At 41.5% G+C, this 22,393-nt stretch overlaps 1 protein-coding gene and 1 long non-coding RNA gene across 2 annotated transcripts in view; one reads left to right on the top strand and one right to left on the bottom strand.

Annotated features, from left to right (window-relative positions):
* Nucleotides 1-22,393, top strand: part of LOC140909254 (uncharacterized) — a 125,351-nt gene that overhangs the window by 99,396 nt on the left and 3,562 nt on the right. The gene's annotated exons all lie outside the window — the stretch shown is intronic.
* KCNK1 (potassium two pore domain channel subfamily K member 1) overlaps nt 17,344-22,393 on the bottom strand; it is a 54,994-nt gene continuing 49,944 nt past the window's right edge. The window contains exon 3 of the mRNA XM_073338117.2: nt 17,344-19,070. Within this exon, the coding sequence (XP_073194218.1) occupies nt 18,811-19,070 (260 nt within the window). The 3' untranslated portion in view covers nt 17,344-18,810. The remainder of the gene's footprint in view (nt 19,071-22,393) is intronic.

Genomic DNA, 22,393 nt, shown 5'->3' with positions numbered 1-22,393 from the left:
TGTAGTTGTTTCATGAATCTTTGGTGAGCTCTTTCCTCAGCTTCTTCACTGGCCTTGAGTTTTTGATGGTCTCTTTCCTCAGCCTCCTCATTGGTTTTGGCTCTGGCCTGGGCTGCCTTAGTCTCCCTGATTCGCAGTTCCGCCATCAGTCTCTGGAGCTTGTGTTCTTCCTGAGCAGCCAGTTACTGCAGTTGGGCCAGTTTCACTGCAGTGTTTTCCTCTGCAGTGCCTAGGGCAGGTGGGTCTTTGCTCATAAGTTTTGACCAAGCATCCAAAGCTCCGCGCTCCTGAACTGGAGTTTTCCTTTTATGGGATAGTCCCCTTTCCTTACATAATTGTTCAAGGTCTTGTCTGTCAAGACCCTCATATGACTGTGATTCACCCATTGGGACTAATCTTTAAAACTTTCAATATGAAGTTTAAACTTTTAACAGTGCTGCGCTATGATCTATAAACCCAATTGACTTGTGGCATGTGAATCCTGCCATGACTACACCACTGTCAAGCTGTCTGGAGTGGCTCCAGAGCATGAGCACCAACCTCATGGCAGACTGTTAAGAAGTAGGGCACACCCCCCAAATTGGTTGTGAGTTCTGTACATAGATTTCACCAACCAAGTATCAAGTGTGAACTCCTCAGGCACTATGGCAGCCTTAACATGAGTTATAGACAGTTCCCTTGGGTACTCTGACCTATCTGTCCACCCAGGTAAGCCTGTCTTTGTGATAGATGGCCCCTTACACTATTTAAAAAAAAATATCATGACAATATTCAGGTTACTCCCAGTTCCAAAAGACTGGTTCCTTACATTGGGTCAACTGCACCTTAGGTCTGACTTCAAAGACAATGTTTGTAGCCAATCCTAAAATAAATTAACTAAAGATTTATTAACTAAGAAAAAGAAATGACAGTTATTTACAAGGTTAAAGCAAGTAAATGGACACACATGAGTGAGTTACAGTCTAAGTTTCCAAAAGGTGGTACAAGCTTCTGTAATAAACAAGTTTGATATGTATTTTAGGGCTAATGCAGGCTAAGCAGCTGGGGATCCCTTGCTAATGCTTAGAAATCTTTGCCCCTAGAAATCCAAGCAGCATAAAGACCCAGGTTTTTTTTCTTGTCAGGTATTTTGATTTCCTTCCTCCTAGATTTCAAACGGATGGGATTAGTTCACAAGCAGGTCTCTTCTTCATGAGGGAATGGGAGTGAAGAAGGAATACAATTAACAAAGTCTTTGTTCTTTGATTTTTCAGAATGGCTCATTTGGTTTCAATGGGCCTTCCTGGTGGGCAGGACCCAATACCTTCTGTAGGAAGCCAGAATTTTATATTACTTGTTGCTACTTTCTTGTTTGGTGTGTTACACAGTTACAGAGGTTTACAATGCAAACACTCAATGTAACTTTATAATATGGGGTACAGATGTTATAAGTGAGATTAATACATGCAGCATCCCACCAGCATTTCATAAAGTCTAAACACATTCTTATAACCTTACCATCTGTTTTAACAATGTTAACACACAGGTGAGCCAGACTGGTTTCTAACTATGTATTGGTCAGTGTTCAGTTGAGGCCTAGAAGCCTTGGCATGAGCTGGCACCTGGTCAACCAACATCACATCAGGATATGAGACACACAAGGTAGATGAGGTAATATATTTTACTGGACCAACTTCTGTGAGTGGAAGAAACAAGCTTTTGAGCTATGAAGAGCTCTTTTCCAGGTGATCCAATAAAAAATATTACCTCACCTACCTTGCACATGCTTTACCTACAGTTAAGTGGCAGCCAAAAAAGGCATGAATTTATCATCTACCTTTGAAGACAGAATTAAAAAAATTACTCCCACTCTGACTCTTCCAGCCGAATGCCCCACTGTATAAGTGTGGTATAAACACATCATTACAAATGGGAAATAGCTTTTGGAAAGTAATACTGGGTCCATGCACCTAAATAAATATTAAAACCAAGTTCTGCTGTAAAATGATATATAATATATAAACATGTCAGTATAACTCAGACCCCCCAACAGAAGGATGGAATGGGCTGCAGATTTCCACCAGTACCTCCATTCCAGCGTGGCTGCTTCTTTCGCTGTGGCACCTTAGCCTGAAGTGGAGAGAATCAGCTAGGAGCAGCAGCAGTAGAGTTACTCTTAATTTACAACAGTGCCAGAAGACCTCAGGTTCTAATCCTACAGATTTTGGGTGAAATGAGCAAATTAAGCTTTCCTAGTTTCACACCCGCTGTAAAATGTGACAAATGATATGTATCAATACACAAGGGTTCTCGGATGCTAAATTAATTTAGAAAGCGTTCCATGCAAGTACAAAATATCAACAATAGGCTCCAAACTTTCCTCTTATGTAATCATAACTAGACAACTAAATAGATCAGCTATAGATTAGGCCTTGTCTACACTTGCGGCAGTGTGTATGGTACATGTAGCTACACGCCGCAGCGAAAGGCAGGCTGTGTCCACACTGTAGCACGTAGCTACATGTGGCAGTGAAAGCCTCTGGCAGGAGTGAGGTAGCGGAGAATCTCCTGGCACCTTTCCTCACTGCTGCCCTCCCCTCCCATGCCAGAGCCTTTCCTCACTGCCGGAGTCTGTCACTGCATGAGGAAAAATATTAATGTGGATGGGAAAGGTACCACTTGGGCAAGTAGAGAGCCAGGTAGAGTATACACACTGGGATTCTGGCATGTCTGTACTCACCTAAGCGGTGCCTCACCATCTAAACTGCTATTTATACCCATGATAGGTGGGTGTGCAGTGTCTACTCTACACACCACTGTAAGTGTAGACCTACCCTAAAAGAAACCAATAAAGGTGGAACTGGTTAAAAAGGAAGAGTAAAAGAAAGGAATAGGTGCACTCTTCTCAAAGTTTCACTATGGGGTGCAAACTCCGATATGTAGCATTAATAGTAGATTTACTTAAGCACCAAAGAAAGCTTAAAAAAAAATCTAGGACAAAGCAATCACGATCTGTGTTTCAGTCATCATTGAAGTCAGTGGGCATCTTTCCTTTGAATTCACTGGGAATTGAACTGGCCCCAACCCTACAAATATTTATACGTGTGAGGAAATTATGCATGTGAATAATCCCAATGAACTCAAAGGGTTTACTCCCCTGCAGAAAAAGATTCACATGAAGCATGTGCAGGACTGGGGCTTTAGACTAGTGCCATTTAAATCCACGCCTGATTTTTTATGGCGTTTAATAGAAAGGAGAATTGTTATTAAATGAGGAAAAAGAAAACTACATGTAAATACAGAGACGTGACGTCCATTTTAACATAATCAAATAGCTGTCATGTAAGTAGGCATCTTTCAAGTGTGTATCATTAACCCAGTAAGTTGTGAAGTGTTTTTTTCTACAGCATTTAGTCGACCAAGTAAATACTTACTCAGGCAGTTTTTCCCTCAGAAGTACTATTTACCCATAATCTCTTTTGGAGCCATTATCGTCCAGCTATTAAATGGTGTATGTAATTAAACTAAACCATCACATTTCCCAAATTTGACAGCAACCTCTCTCTGAGGAGCAATATTGTATCTAGATAAAGCAGCTTTAATGGGTATCTACAGCATACTTGAAACCTAACTCTCTATTTGTTTGTGTTTGTTCCATTATATTCTAAATGTTCATCTGGAAACGTATGACCTGTCACAAATATTTGTATGTAATCCACTTGACATGGGTTATTCTGTACAGATTAAACAAGAAATTATCACAGAAGTACTGTAAATGCCAGGGCTTGTGCTTTATGTTGAAACATCTGAATGTAAATAGACCAAATTTAATTTTCCATTGCTGAGTGCCCAAGAGAATGAGTATCAAGCCTCAAGTATCAAGTGTGTGGTCTGGAGTATGAATCAAATTGAAACAAAAGAGGAATTTGAAGGGGGAAGGTAATGGTTCCTTCCTAACCTACTGTTCCTCTTTCCTTCAGGGTATGAATACACTGCAATTTGAGGTGTGACTGCAGGACAGGTAAGCATAGCAGAACCAGGTACCAATAGCAGTGTAGACACAGCTGCATGGAATTCAGCATGGGCTGGGAATATGAGTACGTACCCAAGTGTGTGGTGTGTTTGTACAGTTCGCACTGATGCCAGTGCTGCTGCATCTACACTGCTATTTGTAGCCAGGCTAGCATGGGTGTGTCTAGCCATACTGCAGTGACACCTTGCATTTCCTCAGCCTACCAACCCAAAACAGGAGGAAGAAACTCCTGTAGTTAAGTATTAGTTTTGGTGTCAGGATATCTAGGTTTCATTCTCAGTTCTATTACCTTTAGAGTCAACAAGAAGTCGGTAAGTCCCCTACCTACAGCAATATTTTCATCTCTAATAAAATAACGGCATACACTTCAAGAGAAAAGAATTTGACTATACTTCTAGAGGATATGGGACCATGAGCAAACAGCAGCAAGGGTTTATAAACTAAGTCCAGCGAGACCAACTTGGCTCCTTCTTTTGACTCACATACTAAATTAGTGGATGAAAAGGGAATGGAAATTCCCTGTGTTGCATAATGTATTATTATGGACTGCTTGTTTCCACTAACACTCACAATATGCTAGGTGCTGTCTAAATACCAAATAAATCCACAGGCTGGCCTCAAAGAGCTTAAGTTCTATCTGCCAATATGATAGCATTTGAAATTTAATCATATTTTGGACGCAGTATCACAAAATCTTCTCCAAATGGCTTTGATATGAGCAGTATAATATGGACTGAAAACTGGTTCAAGGACCAGAAAGGGCAGAATGATAAATTGCCACATTTTGTGGTAGGAGAAAAGTTTTAGTGAAGTACTGCAGGCATCTGTGTTTGCTCTGGCTCTATCTTAGATCACACAGCCCAACTGAAGAATCATGGGAAGGCTTCTGAGCAGAATCCTCAGGGAATCTGGGGCACCCCACACTTCGGACATTTAAAACTAGTCTGGACAAAACACTGGACATTTTCAATAGTGATATTTTTGCACTGACAGGGAGGTAGACTAGATGACTTAATAGGTATTAGCAAGTCTTCTCTAATTCTTACTTTTATGATTCTTTGACACTTTCTGGGCATTTTCTTCAGGCCCAGTATTGAAATAGTTTTTGATGCTGTAAAGGAGGATTCTGGATAGAACTGGTCAGGAAATTTTAGAAGAAACATTTCTTAGTCAAAACATACTGATTCATCAAAATCAAAAGTGTTCATGAAACAGATTTGGATTCAACAAATCTCTTGACCGAAAAAAAAAAAAAAGTATTGCAAAAAAGTTTTGGAATTGTCAAAATATTTCATTCTGATAATTTCTAAATGAAAAATTCTAATTTTCTGAATCAAAATGCCTTTTTTATAACTTAAGCCAAATAGACAAATAAGAAAAGGTTAAAAGAGGGAAAAAAACATTGAAATCAAAACAAAAAGTTTCAAAACTATTGAAACAAACTTTTGTGATTGATCTGAACTGATTTTTTTCCTTCCAGTTCATGAATATTTTTAAGATTGACTTTTCATCTCGATTCAAACTGGGAAAAATTTTTGAACTGCCAAAAAGACTTGAGGGATAGGGAAACTATTCCCTGCCCAATTCTAATTCCGGGTAACATTTTAGCACATAGACAAACTTGTGTCTCAATTATTGGCCCCAACTCCATGTCCTGGTATCTACACACAGCTCAGTAAATTATTTAGTTTAGTTGCCAAATATCTGTGTATTACGTTTAAGGGCTCTCAGTAACAGGCCTACGTTACAGCATTATATTGACGGATATACCTTTTGTTGGTGAATGCTGAGCAGTTGAAGTGGAAGATGGAGTGTTATAGCAACTCTAATTAAATGGAAGGAATTTATTTTAAAGTCATGTTTCTGAACTATACCCTGAGGTTAATAAACTGTTTCAGCCCCCCGTCTTGTAATGCCCATTATAGAAGTCGTTTCACTTACAAGCTGCACTGTACCATGGAAGTGTATTTACTCTCAAATGTGGAATAGGCCTCCTGTTCAAGCCTGAGCCACTCGCTTAGTCAGTGGTCCTTGAGCATGTGGTGAAGATAAAGGATGAATTATCACTGCAGCCTAAAGATATATCGCTCTGATATTGATTAAAAGCCATTGTCTAAATTGCCCTTTCAACGGGTCTGCCTACATTCTCTCCTGGCTTTGACAGCTTTTCACATGTTTGGGGGGCATTACCGCACACACAGTCTCACACTAGGAGGCTGAACAGAGCCAGCACCAGCCTAACCAACTGAGAAGAAGCGAGGTGCAGCCACAGGTATTATAAAGCATGTGGCTGTTTTAAATCACTGATGGTAACATGGGCAGCACGTGAACTGCCAGATCGCCTGCCCCCACACCTTGCCAGAGCCACGAGCCCCCCCACTCCAGCTGCCAACTTCCCCACCCTCCAACCCACCTGCCTGAGCGCCCCCAGCCCCAGGCAGGTAGCCCCACCACCAGAGCACTGGGCAGGCAGCCCCAGCACTGGCCTCAGCTGCCCCATATCTCAGGCCACCGGCTGGCCCTAGCTCCAGACCCTGCCCACTTTGGGGAAGAGGACCAACCTGAGCTGGGGCCACAGAGGAAGAGTGAGAAGCAGGAGGGGCCTTGGGGTGGAGCGTAGGTGGGTCATGCCTGGCTGTTTGGGGAGGCTTAGCCTCCCCTGGCCTGTGATACCTGCTGCCGTGGACGGTAAATGTTTAGAATGAATTTCTTCTCTGTTCTGAAGATGAGGGATCTGTTAGGGCAGAGAGAGAGAAAATGTCTCAGTTCCACAGCACCCTGCATCCGAACACCCCCACACAGGGCTTTACCAACTTTAAGTTTCACAACCTCCCTCTGCTGTAGTTAAGTAAATGGAGCAAGTTTCTCCTACAAAACAGCTTTGTTTTTGCATAGCATCTTCCACACTAACTGAATCTCAAAGCACTTCACAGAGTAGAGTTACAATAATAAATAGGAGAGAGATAATTAAGATGTATAGCCAGGGGCCATGTATTCTTTGGTCAGCAGGATCTAAATAATTTAAATGCCACACCAACCCCTTCTCTCCCCCTTCCCGTATCAAACTGCAATTTCCCTAACAGTGTGGAATAGATTAGAAAACATTAAAAGAAAATGAGGGTTTTCTTAAATTAAATGTTAACCTGCAATTTGATTCAATAATTCCCATTTTAATTTTTTCCCTCCAATATACATCATGCTGCTCCAGGAGCTGCAGGTCACTGTGGACTTCAGCACGGGCAATCCCTATCCATGCTCTAGCAGTTGTAGTGAGGGGGGAAGGTTTTGGGAGCTGTGTAAGATCCCTTAGCTGAGTGGTGCTGAAGCCCACAATGTGGAAAATCACCTGTTGAACAGACATATAAATAATTGATTACCAGATATGGGACAAAAACAAAGGATGACTAAGAATCTGTGATAGCGAGGAAAAGACTTGGCAGGTACCATCAGACAAACTGTTACAATAAAAGCAAGACTTCTTCCACAGTTAAAAAACAAAGACCCAGTGAGAATTTGGCAAGATGGGCACTGGCCAGCCGAAGCTACAGTGAACAAAGAAGAGTCACCCTGCTCATACTTAGTGATCACAGATTAAGGCACAATCTTACAAAGGAATTGTAAGCATGTGCTCAAGATACCTGACACCTGGTCCAAGGCAAGTGAAGTGAGAGCAGACACACAAGGTGAAAACTGACCTTGTTATTGACCCTGAGACTGAACAATCCAGTACAGACAAGGATTTGACTAAAGAGGGATTGCAAGATTGGGACGATTACTAAAATGCCCTAGAGCACTGATTGAGATAGGTTGGAGTTCTGTTTAAGCAACCTGGAGAGTTAACTCAATTACTGTATTTGTAATAATTTGATAGTTTAATTTAATAGAGTTTTAGTTCAGTCAGGGAATTTTAAGAAGGAGTCTAAAAAAGAAAAGATTTACTATCAAGCTAAGTTCTCCAGGAAGTGTAGGGATGACATGCTTCCCATATTCTCTTCAGTCTTTGATTTGCTGGGGACAGTTTCTGCTGCGGCAGAAACAAAGAAGCCCATTACAGGGCAGCCACAGGCTGTAACTACACAGAGTAGGAGGAAGTTTGTTACCTCATTTGTGTACATAGTTCCTGTTCCTAATAAAATGTTTATCTTGACATGGGGCTGCTCATCAGTAAGATAAAACATAACTCAGCTCTGATCTGTCTCTCTGATCCCTTCTCTCATCATGTCACCCACCTCCTACTTGGCTCCCCAGCTGCCAACCTCAATATCCCATTTACTCCATTCTCATCTCCAGATCTTTCCCCATGTTGTATCATCCCCAGCCCAACTTGTTAAGCCTCCATGCGCCCACATTCAAATCCCTCAAGACTCAGTTATTCCCCAGTGCCCACAAAAAGTGAGCCAAACCAAGCCATACATAAAGTAATGTTGGCTCCAAGTTTACTCTTACTTGTGGGCTTCCTAGTGCATCCCATCTTCTCCATTTTTGTTACTTAGATTGTAAGCTCTTCAAGGGAAGATTGTCTGCATTTGTGGCTTGTACAGGCTCAACACATTCAGTGCCTGACAAATAATAATTAGTGCATTGGGTGACATTAAAAGCTTATTTTCCACTCTTCCGAGATTGGGGTTTCATAGAATCATAGAATATCAGGGTTGGAAGGGACCCCAGAAGGTCATCTAGTCCAACCCCCTGCTCGAAGCAGGACCAATTCCCAGTTAAATCATCCCAGCCAGGGCTTTGTCAAGCCTGACCTTAAAAACCTCTAAGGAAGGAGATTCTACCACCTCCCTAGGTAACTCATTCCAGTGTTTCACCACCCTCTTAGTGAAAAAGTTTTTCCTAATATCCAATCTAAACCTCCCCCACTGCAACTTGAGACCATTACTCCTCGTTCTGTCATCTGCTACCATTGAGAACAGTCTAGAGCCATCCTCTTTGGAACCCCCTTTCAGGTAGTTGAAAGCAGCTATCAAATCCCCCCTCATTCTTCTCTTCTGCAGGCTAAACAATCCCAGCTCCCTCAGCCTCTCCTCATAAGTCATGTGTTCTAGACACCTAATCATTTTTGTTGCCCTTCGCTGGACTCTCTCCAATTTATCCACATCCTTCTTGTAGTGTGGGGCCCAAAACTGGACACAGTACTCCAGATGAGGCCTCACCAATGTTGAATAGAGGGGAACGATCACGTCACTCGATCTGCTCGCTATGCCCCTACTTATACATCCCAAAATGCCATTGGCCTTCTTGGCAACAAGGGCACACTGCTGACTCATATCCAGCTTCTCGTCCACTGTCACCCCTAGGTCCTTTTCCGCAGAACTGCTGCCTAGCCATTCGGTCCCTAGTCTGTAGCGGTGCATTGGATTCTTCCATCCTAAGTGCAGGACTCTGCACTTATCCTTATTGAACCTCATCAGATTTCTTTTGGCCCAATCCTCCAATTTGTCTAGGTCCTTCTGTATCCTATCCCTCCCCTCCAGCATATCTACCACTCCTCCCAGTTTAGTATCATCCTCAAATTTGCTGAGAGTGCAATCCACACCATCCTCCAGATCATTTATGAAGATATTGAACAAAACCGGCCCCAGGACCGACCCTTGGGGCACTCCACTTGATACCGGCTGCCAACTAGACATGGAGCCATTGATCACTACCCATTGAGCCCGACAATCTAGCCAGCTTTCTACCCACCTTATAGTGCATTCATCCAGCCCATACTTCCTTAACTTGCTGACAAGAATTCTGTGGGAGACCGTGTCAAAAGCTTTGCTAAAGTCAAGAAACAATACATCCACTGCTTTCCCTTCATCCACAGAACCAGTAATCTCATCATAAAAGGCGATTAGATTAGTCAGGCATGACCTTCCCTTGGTGAATCCATGCTGGCTGTTCCTGATCACTTTCCTCTCATGCAAGTGCATCAGGATTGATTCTTTGAGGACCTGCTCCATGATTTTTCCAGGGACTGAGGTGAGGCTGACTGGCCTGTAGTTCCCAGGATCCTCCTTCTTCCCTTTTTTAAAGATTGGCACTACATTAGCCTTTTTCCAGACATCCGGGACTTCCCCGGTTTGCCACGAGTTTTCAAAGATAATGGCCAACGGCTCTGCAATCACAGCTGCCAATTCCTTCAGCACTCTCAGATGCAACTCGTCCGGCCCCATGGACTTGTGCACGTCCAGCTTTTCTAAATAGTCCCTAACCACCTCTATCTCCACAGAGGGCTGGCCATCTCTTCCCCATTTTGTGATGCCCAGCGCAGCAGTTTCCCCAATATCTCACATTTTAAGCACCTGAAGATACTATGGCTAATGCTGGTGCCTCAACCTGTGAATGGTGAGTTTTTAATGGAGCTCACAGTGGGCCTGAATGTGGCCTTTACATGGATGCATGGGGGCATATGAGTGAAAGCCCTTCCCTTTGCCACAAAAGGCCTGTCACATTCACAGTCCCTGTGCTTGGGTAGCACAGGTTCTGCACACCCCTGGGGCACATAATACCACAAAGAGATCAGAGAGGAGGCCAGGTCCTGGACTTCTCCCCTCCTGCACCAGTCCATAGAGCAAGCCGGGGGAATATGCTATACTTAGTGCATGGAGGTAGCAGCAATTGCACTTGCCCTATGCCACAGGGAGAAATTCTTCCTTGCTGAGGTGGAATTGTTCCCTGAACTCATCCAGAGGGACTGTGGCTCTGCATTATCCCCAAGATGGAGTTTTGCCTGGCACTGCTCTCAGTTAGCTCAAAGGATAAGGAACTGAGTCCTAGTTTTTTTGCCTGAGCATGCACTAGGAGTTTGAGTTAAATGGGGCATGGATTGCAATTTTAGCTTGCATAATAAATTTCAAACAAGTTCTTGTTACTCCATGCAAATAGGATTAATCTGCTAAAGCAGTCAAATCAACATTTCTAGGAACTAAGCCCAAAGGTCATATTGTACTTTATTACTGGACAATATTTATCACTTCTGTGTTCAGACTGAATACATCAAGCAATGACAGTGAATCACAAAATGAATTTAACATATCACCTACAGCAACCAGGAAAACCTACCCATGGAATTCTGACTTAGGGGTCATTAATTTCCATCTAAATTGATATTACATTTTGTTGCCTTCTGTTTACACAATCAAATTAATTAAAATTTGGCAGCATACAGCTGAAACAAAAGTTTTTCAGGTGTTTAATAACATGACATTGTTACCTGAGTGTATTTATTTTGTGTGACTAATGGCAAGTAACACACCAATTATTCATTTAAGTAGAAAAAACAAAGATTGAATTCTCCTGTGTGATCTATTAGTTTTTATATTCAAAATTCTGTAAGAAATATGAGTCTAGGTGACTTATATGCAGAAGAGTTGGGTGAATTATACGACAATTATATGTTGGACCTTGGACTTATTTTTTAAAAGTAAATTGGTAGGCCTAAGGACTATAGTGAAAGTTAATTTAAACCTGTTTAGGTTGTTTGTGAGTGGGATATTCAAAAACATTTAATGGTTGGCCTAATTCTGCTCCCACTGAAGTCAGTGGCAGCAGAGATAGACCAAGGCTAAGCACTTTGAAAAATTCCATACCGTGTGTTTCCAGCATCTGTTAGTTTAAGGGCCTGATTCTGTGCCCCTTACTTAAGCAAACTCCAACTGACTTCAGTGGGAGTCTTTCAGTGTAAAGAGACTGGGTCAGATCCAAGGGGAAGCAGCTAGGAGCAACTTCCTTGCTGGTCAAGTCTCCACAGGTTATTTCATTTGAATTACAGGACAGACCCTGAACTTGTGGAAATTGAGGTCTATAAAATCATGACTTGTGTAGAGAAAGTAGATAAGGAAGTGTTGTTTACTACTTCTCATAACACAAGAACTAGGGGGTCACCAAATGAAATTAATAGGCAGCAGGTTTAAAACAAATAAAAGGAAGTATTTCTTCACACAACACACAGTCAATCTGTGGAACTCCTTGACAGAGGATGTTGTGAAGGCCAAGACCAAAACAGCGTTCAAAAAAGAAATTGATAAATTCATGGAGGATAGGTCCATCAATGGCTATTAGCCAGGAGGGGCAGGAATGGTGTCCGTAGCTTCTGTTTGCCAGAAGCTGGGGATGAGCAACAGGGGATGGATCACTTGATAATTGCCTATTCTGTTCATTCCCTCTGGGGCATTGGCCACTGTCGGAAGACAGTATACTGGGCTAGATGGACCTTTGGTCTGACCCAGTATGGCTGTTCTTATGAACATTTACGTCTGAAGAGGCTATGTCCTTAAGCTATTGTTGGGCCAATTTCTGCCCATCCATTTGTGTAAGAATGTTCTTGTTACAGAACATGTGATGAGCATTTATCAGACTGCTTCTGTATTTGGCATATTGATAAGTAAAATTGTTCCATGATGCTCTGATTAAAAACCAACTCAGGGGCTTTCCCACTGTTGAAGAGGGGGCTTAGCCCTGGTGTGTCCCTTCATGACAGGGTATGGCATAGCAAGCTCGCCTCATCTACCATCTCCTGCCAACAGCTACTCCAGCCCAGCAGTGGTCTGCTTCTTCTTGTGACTCAGCCCTTTGGCCAGGTCATTTCTAGGGTTACAGAGTCCAACCAACAAACGTCTAACAGCCTCATGCCAAGTCTTTGATCTGAATCTAGACTCATTAAGCCTTCCATCCCTGTTCTCTAGAGTCCTCACACTACCTTCTCAGTGGCCTCTGGGGGAACCCAGTCCCTTCCATGCCTCTGGGTTCCAAGCCAGAGACCCTGTATTAAGCAGGCCAGCTCTCTGTATTCACGCTCTCCTCCCCACCACTTCCTCTTACGGGCTTCTCCCTCAAGCCCTTCCTGGGGCCACCATGTACCTATATTCTTCCCAGGCTCCATGGCCTCTAAGGGTTCAACCTTCTTTGATAGCAGGTGCTTACCAGGCTCCCAGTGGAGTCCCCCCAACAAATTCCAAATAAAAATATAAACTTTAACCTCTTGTGCCCTCCTTAGGCTTGAGCTTTCATTCCTCTTACATTTCATCAGTGCTCTGTTCCTCAGCTGAACACCTCCCTAGGCTTCATCTCTGGAGGTCCAGATCCTGCCCATTTATCAAGACTTACTGCTAGAACTTGATTCATCCTGGTGGCTTCTCTGTATCTCTCCTGGCTTTTCCCCAGCAATCAAGAGAGATACCATTTAGCCAACTCCCCCTGGGTTTACCACCTGCTCTTCTCAGTTGACATCTCATCCTTAATTTGAATCTGATATACCCAGTAGTTGCTACCAGGTGCCCTAACTGAGCTACCCAGATCTTCTTAACTGTTTCAGTGCCAATGAGGGGTATACAGCCCATCACACACCCCTTATAAGGGGCTCTGGTTCTCCTCTTAAACCTACCTTGCCAGTTTGAGAGTGTGTCCATCCACTTACTGTACATAATACAAATTAAAAAAATAATAATAATAAAAAATAATAATAAAAAAATAGGTCAGTGCTTTTCATCCACTAGTAAGTATCTTTATTCACATTTTACAAATGAGGAAATTGAAGTGCAGAAAAGTTATGTAGCTTGGCTAAGGTCACAGAGAAAGTCAGCGGCAGAGTTGGAAACAGAAACCAGGTCTCTAGACTCCCAATCCTGTGTGCTATTAACTGGCCCATAGCCTCCCTACCTATAGTACCGCCAAGAAAGAGAAGATTAGGACCAAGTCTGTGCTCTGTTGCCATCAGTGTGTTACATCCGTGTAACAGAACACAAAACTGGGCCTTTAGTGATCAACTGTGCTATGTGAACCTTCCTCCTCCCAGCAGAGTGGCTCTTTCACTTGAGAAAGAACGAGTGTGTCCGATACACTGTTCAATGCATCACTATATTATTTGCAGGGATAAGGATCTAACAATGTAAGCAACTCCAGATTAAGTAAACCAATAGGTTAAAAGGTATGACCAAATTAGAACCATTAGTTGTGATGCTTAATTACCCTTCTTGCAACCTGATTATTTATCCCCTAAACTTAATAGAGGGACATTTATATAAAATTCTTTGTTTACTGCATTTAACAATATCATTTTCCTCCAATGAGCACAAAACCTGTGCGACTCTGTTCCAAATGTTTTCAGTGACTTGCTACATATACATGGCAATTCCAGGTATAGTGAATCTCATTTTATAGTGAAGTTATTCTTTGAAAAAAAAAATTCACCATCAAAGGGTTCCATTGAATTTCATTTCAGGTAAGGGTTAGCAATATCTTTTCTCCTCCCTCTAGCTACAAAGTTTCTTCTCTCTCACTGGAATAAAGCCATGTAATAGTTGAGGCTAAAACCATGAGCTACACTTTGCAAAATGTCAGCATGTTGTCATCATGACATTCATTATCATTCTGATTTATGCTCTCCATCATAATAAGCCTTCACCTTGTGCCACTCAGTCGGATGACTGTCATCTTTTTCACATGTTCCCATCCATGTTCTGCCTCTTCATTATCCAGTCTGTCATTTAACCAAAACCTCCATGGTGCACAGTAGTCTCTCTTTGTCTGTTAAATGATGTGTGCAGTGTATCTGGATCATGATGAGTAAAATAACACTGTACAATGGAACTAACCATCAGCAGAAACATAATGCTATTTCAAGATAATTGGATCAAGAAATCTTCCCTGGTAAAAAAAAGGACCCCAGTGATAAAAAGCACTCACTCATACTTCAGCAAGTGGAATTTGCATTAAATAGCATGTGATTTTTCATATCAAGTCAAAGTGACCCTACTGCAATTAGAAATCACTATTTCCAAATGAAACAAATTTGATGGAACTAGTAAACTGTGAAGATAAAAATGTGTATCTAGTAGAATATTATGTTAAAAGCATATTACAATAATAACCATGACTAGTTCACTTTGTATGGAGTGAGAACCAAACTCTTTTTACAACACTGTAGCTTTCAAGTAATATCATTAACGTTATTTGAGTTACTTCCGATTTAACACAGAACAGAATCTGGAACTAAGGGTCAAATCTTTGCCCTAGTGAAATCAGTGGGAATTTTACTGTTGACTTCAGTGGGGCCAGCATTTGTGTGTTGTTCATTTAGGGACTGGGCACCTAACATTTCTGATGGCTGGCTTTATAAGTACAACAAAGCCTTCATTATCAAAATATGAGTATTGTTAAAGTTAATCATATGGAGTGGTGAGCTTTCAGTTCATAAGAACATAAGAATGATCCTACTGGGTCAGACCAAAGGTCCATCTAACCCAGTATCCTGTCTTCCGACAGTGGCCAGTGCCAGGTGGCCCAGTGGGAATGAACAGAACAGGTAATCATCAAGTGATCCATTCCCCGTCGCTCATTCCCAGCTTCTGGCAAACAGAAGCTACGGACACCATTCCTGCTCCTCCTGGCTAATGGCCATTGATGGACCTATCCTCCATGAATTTATCATGTTCTTTTTTGAACGCTGTTTTGGTCTTGGCCTTCACAACATCTTCTGTCAAGGAGTTCCACAGGTTGACTGTGTATTGTGTGAAGAAATACTTCCTTTTATTTGTTTTAAACCTGGAGACTATTAATTTCATTTGGTGACCCCTAGTTCTTCTGTTATGAGAAGTAGTTCACAACAGTTCCTTATCTACTTTCTTTACACCAGTCATGATTTTATAGACCTCAATCATATCTCCCCTTAGCGGTCTTTTTTCCAAGCTGAAAAGTCCCAATCTTATTAATCTCTCTTCATATGGAAGCCATTCCATACCCATAATAATTTTTCTTGCCCTTTTCTGAACCTTTTCCAATTCCAATATATCTTTTTTGAGATGGGGCGACCACATCTGTACACAGTATTCAAGATGTGGGCATACTATGGATTTATATAGAGGCAACGTGTGAAAAGTGGTGTCCAGACTGCTCCCAAATAGCCAGGTAACAGCAGTGACTAAATCATTTTCCTCATCTCCAGGTGGCCAGGGGACCTCTCTCATTTGGGTATCCCACCTAGCCACAGTAATCTATGCCTTTGGCATATGGGGGCTGGTTACAGCAAGAACTGTACCTAGGATTAACTTGAAAGTATGGTGGGTATATAGAATCTCTGTGTGATTCTATGTGCATCAGCCTGCTTCGTATGTGGGACATAGATAAGAGCACATTACACGGGTGCGCTGGCTCTCTAGCCCTATCAGATACTACAGCAATGGCTCGGACATTAATGTCTAGCTAGCTAGATGTTAAGGTCCCAGTTCTAATCTTTATGCCTTCAGTGGGTTATAGCTTAGCTATCCCAGAACTTGCGTCTCTCTCTGCAACAACTGTGCTCAGCAGACAAGCTGCCACTGAGTCTCCAGTGAGAAATTCTTGGGGAATGGGACAGAAGGGTTGCAGCAGAATGAATTTTGACTGAGGAACTCCCCTACACTAGAGATCAGAAAAAGCCACAGTCCTGGCACATTTAGGGCTCACTCTAAGACTAATCACTTTGCTCAAGACTTCTCCCAACAAAAGTGGCTACAGAATAGCCTGACAATGTTGTTCCTAGAGACAAACAATTCCCATTTTCAAGTGCAAGACAAACAAGGGAAAGATGAAGAATATGGCCCGTCTGCACAGTAGTAATGCTTTTCTAAGTGTAAATGGGACATATGCCTGTACAAGCTGAAGTCAGGGGGAGGTGTGCAGTAGGTGCAAGACTGAAGCCATGGGACCTTATTCTCTTCTCTATAAAAAAATAAAGTGTTTACTTCTTCCGACTCCTCTTCTTAGGACTTCTACACTCCTGGCAGATCATTCATTTATGTTTGCAGACCCTTCCTCTCTATTTCAATTTGTATCTGCCAGCCTGACTTCTGATTAGCTTCAGTAACATATTTCCAATTTATACAAGAGGCCTTGATGCAAAGGAATCTTTCCCTTTTCTAATCCAGAGCCTATCTTAACCATGTTAGCCTCATTCATTAATTTACCTTTGGTTTCACATGACTATTTGACACTTGTAAGAACTAGAACATTTCTATAGACACAAATAATAATTGGATATGACCATTTTCGCATTAACCCTAATTAACAGATCAGTTATTTTGAAATGCTAAAATAAATGTCATTACTGTGTTTTATTTGCTGTTATCATTCTAAAGTGTGTTTATTTTTGTTTCAAATACTAAATGTTATTCTATAGAAATAATCAGTAGAGGACTAGATTGTACATTCATTATTCATGTTGGCAAGTATATTCAAAATGAATGGTCCCATTGAAGTTGTTCACCAGGGTTAGGGTGGCACAATCTAGCCTTATGCAAGCATTTTTTTTCATATATGTCATCTATGTACAGTACATAAGTTCTTAAAGAAAACATTGAGCACTATTAAGTACAGGCAGCCAGAAGCCACAAACTTTTTTTATTTAACTTTACGTTTAAAATATTGTATATTCACATACACCACAGCAGACTGTTCAGCTTCTTTCTTCTATATTTAATTCTGTGCTTTAGTATCAAGTGTCTGTACTTCGCAGTTTGTGCACACATCACTTAGTTTCTATGCATGTCATGTTCTTCAGAGCTTAGTAATACATTCAACTTGACAGAAATTGTGTGTTTTCAAGTACTAAAGACAATCAATCAACTTCAAAAACTTCACTGAAAAACAGTAGAAATGTTCCTTGTACACTACTCTTAAATCTTGAAGTCAACATTTTTAGTGCTTCAATTTTGAGTTATTCCTTTTATAAAGACAAAATCTAGCAGGGGAAAAAAAATCTACCTAAAATATCATTCCTAAATCAGATAAACTAGTGGGCTACAATATATGTACAGTAGATAAATATATTTATTTATGTATATATGTACACAAATACTAGTTAAACTTTCATTATAAATAGAGTTGTTTTAAGTTAGGCTGGGTACAAAAATAGCCACTTTGTTGGGAACATGCAAATACAGTATGCTTCAACCTAACAAAACATCTTTAGCTCTATTTTCTTAAATATAAGTTTTAGTCATATAGATTTAATGGCTTTAAACCATAAAGTAAAGTTTCCCCGAAAAGGTATAAAATCTGCTCAACACTAGCTATAACTAAACTCACATATGGTATCTTTTAGGTAATTAATTTCAAGTATTCTTCTCATATCAGCTAAGTCCAGACACTTTAATTTTGCTGCTTTATTACAGTAAGATATTCATCTTTGAACACTAACAGCCAAGTTATGGCCCATCTGGCATGCACATACTGCAAGGGAGAGGGCTTTCCCTAGTACTGCTCTTTTGTAGGAGGCAGTCTTAATATGGCTACTTGTGCTACAGGATCCAGATCCTATGTCCATTAAAGTCAGTTGTAAAACTCTCATGGCGCAGATTTTAAGGCCCAAAGAGACCACTATGATCATTTAGTGTGACTACCTGCATAACACAGGCTGTTGAATTTCACTCAATGATTCCTGCATCTAGCCTGGCAGCTTGTGGTCGAACTGGAGCATATCTATCACTGCTGACTTTAATGGGGCAGGATCCCACTGCAGAAACCTGGTGGAGAGGCTGGCCACTTCAACTTTCACTGCACACTGCCCATAGGGCTGCTAACTGGACAGGGATGTGCATAAAGCACTACTTCCCAGCTGCTACATATCCTCCCACTCTCCCCGTGTAACTCCATTTTAGCAACATTCATTTGTGTCAGAAGTCTTTTCAGCATCTGAAATGATGAATACTGATTAAAGCAGCACAGTCTCCTTTCTTCTCTAAAAATTTCCTCCCCACAAAAAATAAAGAGGCATTCTATTTCTTACTGTAATGATGTAAGTGCACTATAATATTGGTATGGATGCCCTCGTATTAATTGTTTATACAGCCATCATAGTAAGTTGCAGGTTGAACAGTCACAAAAGGCTCATTTGCTTTTTCATCCTCCTTCATGGAAGCTGCTTGGTCCGAAATCGAAGAGAAGGAAAGCTGGTCATGTTCCACTATATGCACTTGGTCCTCTTCCTTGTCCTTCTTCACATAAAACAGTTTTCTAAACTTTTTGAGCTCATGAAGTTCACAGAAAGTTTCTAGAACCACCAACATTGCAATGAGGCCCAGCAGCAGGTAACCTGCCCAAGAAACAAAGAGAGACACAAGGTTTGTGAGGTGATATCTCTTACTGAGCCAACTTCTGTTGGTAAAACGCGACAAGCTTTTGAGCTTGCTCAGAGAAAAACACAATGCCTGAAGCATTATCCGGGAAAGCTGATGTGATAAAGCTCTAACTTGGAGTTTTTCCCACCTATGATTCCTGGACTATTATTTTTTCCCTCCTTTCTGTCCTAGGCATAGAATTTTGGGGGACAGAAGAAAACTAATTTGCACCAGATGAGCATGTAGCCCTTTGTATTTTTTTTAAGACGACCACAGAAAATGCTATAATATGAAATAATTTGCTAATTGTTTTAGTTCATTGTGTTCCATATGGGAAAGTAGGCAATGACATGCAATGCATAAGAATGTTATAACTTCAGTAATAATGTATCCCATATATAATTTCATGAACTGTGCATTCTTCAATTCTTCTTTTCATTATTACTATTGCACATTGTTAATAGAAATAGTAGTTTTACGAAGTTCAATACAGTCATTTGGCTATTACATCTGTTCAATAATACAGAACTGTTAAACAATATAACATGAAAGTGTCTTTTCCTTATGTATATACTTATAATTTAAAAATGTATGAAGAAAACCTGTACCATAAAACAAGTGCAAAAGCCTAAAAATGTATGCAAAAAAGTAAAAGAAAAAGTCCAATATTTCACGTAAATGTGTACAATCACTGCTGTCACTTTGAAGACAGACAAATGTTTCTATCCCCCCTCCCCCCCACAAGAACTACATAGTAAAACCATGAAGACTGCATACATATTACATACATTACACTAATTAGGCAAAATCCTGCTGGTGTTACTTACACAAACACTACCACTGACTTTTGTTGCATGTTGTACACGTTTGAGATTTTGTTTTTGTAAGGCAAAACCATCATGCTCTGAGGTTCTGTGGCGGACCATAGACTTGCATTGGAGCTCTTCTGAAAAATCAGGCCTCCTAGGGCTAATAATCCATCATGTTCTTTATTTTCCTCTCCAAACACAGACACACCCAATTTCCTGAACAGGACTCCCAGGAAAATAGTCCAACAAGGATTTCTTATTCTAAATACTCTAACGAGGCCACCATGATTTGTAATTCAGAAATACTATTGCATGTGCCCATATTAATATTGTACAGCTTCTGTGGGGAGTCTTGTGTTAGTAAGGGCAGCAGGAATTGACTTCATTATAAATAACAGTCCCTACAAATCTATGCAATATATATTTGATTACAAAGAACACTATCCAAATGTAAAGGGCTGCAATAAATTACTATCCTGTACAGCATATTATTGCACAGACTTATGGGGACTAAACCATTTATAAAGGAGTTTATATATATATATATATATATATATATATAATCTCCCCATTTTTTTATAAAGAAAGCCTAGATTCTGCATAAAATATCACAGTCCCCACATTTCTTCCCCTACAAACCAATTGAAGTCATAATCGGGGTGAAAGTAAGCTGGTGCAGTGTGCTGGTAAAAAGTGGCTGCCAGTACCAGCTCATACCCAGCTGACTTTAAAGCACTGCCGTGGCAAATGCTGCCACAGCAGCACTTTAATGTTGTTGCCCCTTTTGCATCCCCCACCCCCCGGTCAATGACATGCGGGCGGGCAAAAGGAGCAGCTGCCCCGGGGCCAGCAATTTAAAAGGACGCAGGGCAGTGGCCGGAGCCCCGGGCTCTTTAAATTGCCCCTGGAGCCCCAGGCAGAGCAGGCTAGGCAGCGTGGAAGGGCTGGCTGCGGGACACTGACCCCCAACCCCGCCCCTTCTGCCTGAGGTCCGGCCCCCTGTATCAGTAAGTCTTCGGCTTTACTTTCACCCCAGCCATGATCCCCATGCTGAGAACCGCTGATCTAAACCAACACTACAGTTCAAATGTATGTAGCATTTTAAAGCTTTAGTTCATGAAATCACTAAGTGAGTTATGCATTAAGATACCTTTCTATTTACATAGGGCAAAAAATGGCAAGGTTGTTGTGAATCTGCACTAGGAGCTAGATAATTCTTTCAGAGCTTCCCAACCCATTTGAATTTCCACATGAGTTACTGGGAGCCCTAGGTCTTCCCCTTATTTCTTGGAAAGACTTGGACACTGTATTTTGGCTCTCAGCCCGTCATTTACTAAGGCTATGGCTATACTAGCAAGCTTGCAGCTACGCCACTGTAAGCTCTCTAGTGTAGCTGCTCTAAGCTGACAGGAGAGAGTTTTCCTGTCGACTTAATTAATCCACCCCCTGGTGGCAGCTATATCAGTGGGAGAAGTTCTCCCGCCAACATAGCGCTGTCCTCACCAGTGCTTAGGTTGGTGTAACATGTCGCTCAGTGGGGTGGCTTATTCACATCCCTGAATGACAAATTATATCGACATAAGCTGTAGTGTAGCTGTAACCTAAGTCTCTTCATATGCACTTGGACATATTACTCTGTGGAAGTGCACAGTAATTAAATAATTAAATGCTCCTACCAATGGGTCAGTCAGGATGGGGAGGTTGGGGGGATCTTTAGCCACAGGGGTACAAGTGGCATACTGCCACAAAGGTTAAAAATAAAGTGTACTGCTGGCTAGCTCAAGGCTCTGCTTCTGAAAATGCATTTTCAAAGCATGATTCTGCAGTCCCTATATAGGCAAGCCACCCATTTAAGTGAACAGGAATTTCACCTGCATTAAGATTGCAGGATCATGCCCTTAGTGCGGGAGGCACACAGCAGTCCATCAAAGTGATGGAAGGACTTGGTAGGTGTTTGACGTGGTTTGCATTTTAATTATAGATTCAGGATTGCTTGGCATGAAGCTTGAAGGCAAACGATGGGCACCCTTGTGTTGCTACTGTAGAATCTTGCCCTGTTCATATCCCTTCAGAATGCTACTGCAACAGACCATTCTCCCAGGCCGTCGCTTTGACCACGTAACCCCTCTCTTTACTTTCCCTCCCCTGGCTCCCCCTTCTCTATCACGTCAAGCATAAGTTACTTGTTTTAACTTTCACGGCCCTTCATGGCCTGTCCCCACCCTATCATCTTTCATTCGCTATCAAGATCCTGCCTCCTGCCTCCGATCTAGCCCATGGCAGCTCCATCGCCTACTTGTTAAGTTTTTAAACACACCCCTTCACATGTTCTCCAGTGCTAAGGCTTCAAAAGGTGCAAAAATGTCTACAAAGCTACCTCATTATCCTCCATTAAAACCCTCTTGAAAACTCCTTTTCCATGATGCCCAGAAGCAGCTTACCAACAGTTAGGCTGTGGGTACACCAAAACAATTGCCTGTCATGCTACC

Source organism: Lepidochelys kempii, chromosome 3 (genome assembly GCF_965140285.1).
Source record: "Lepidochelys kempii isolate rLepKem1 chromosome 3, rLepKem1.hap1, whole genome shotgun sequence".
NCBI lineage: Eukaryota > Metazoa > Chordata > Testudines > Cheloniidae > Lepidochelys > Lepidochelys kempii.
The sequence above is the reverse complement of the archived record's forward strand: the minus strand, read 5'-3'. Positions and strand labels throughout refer to the sequence as shown.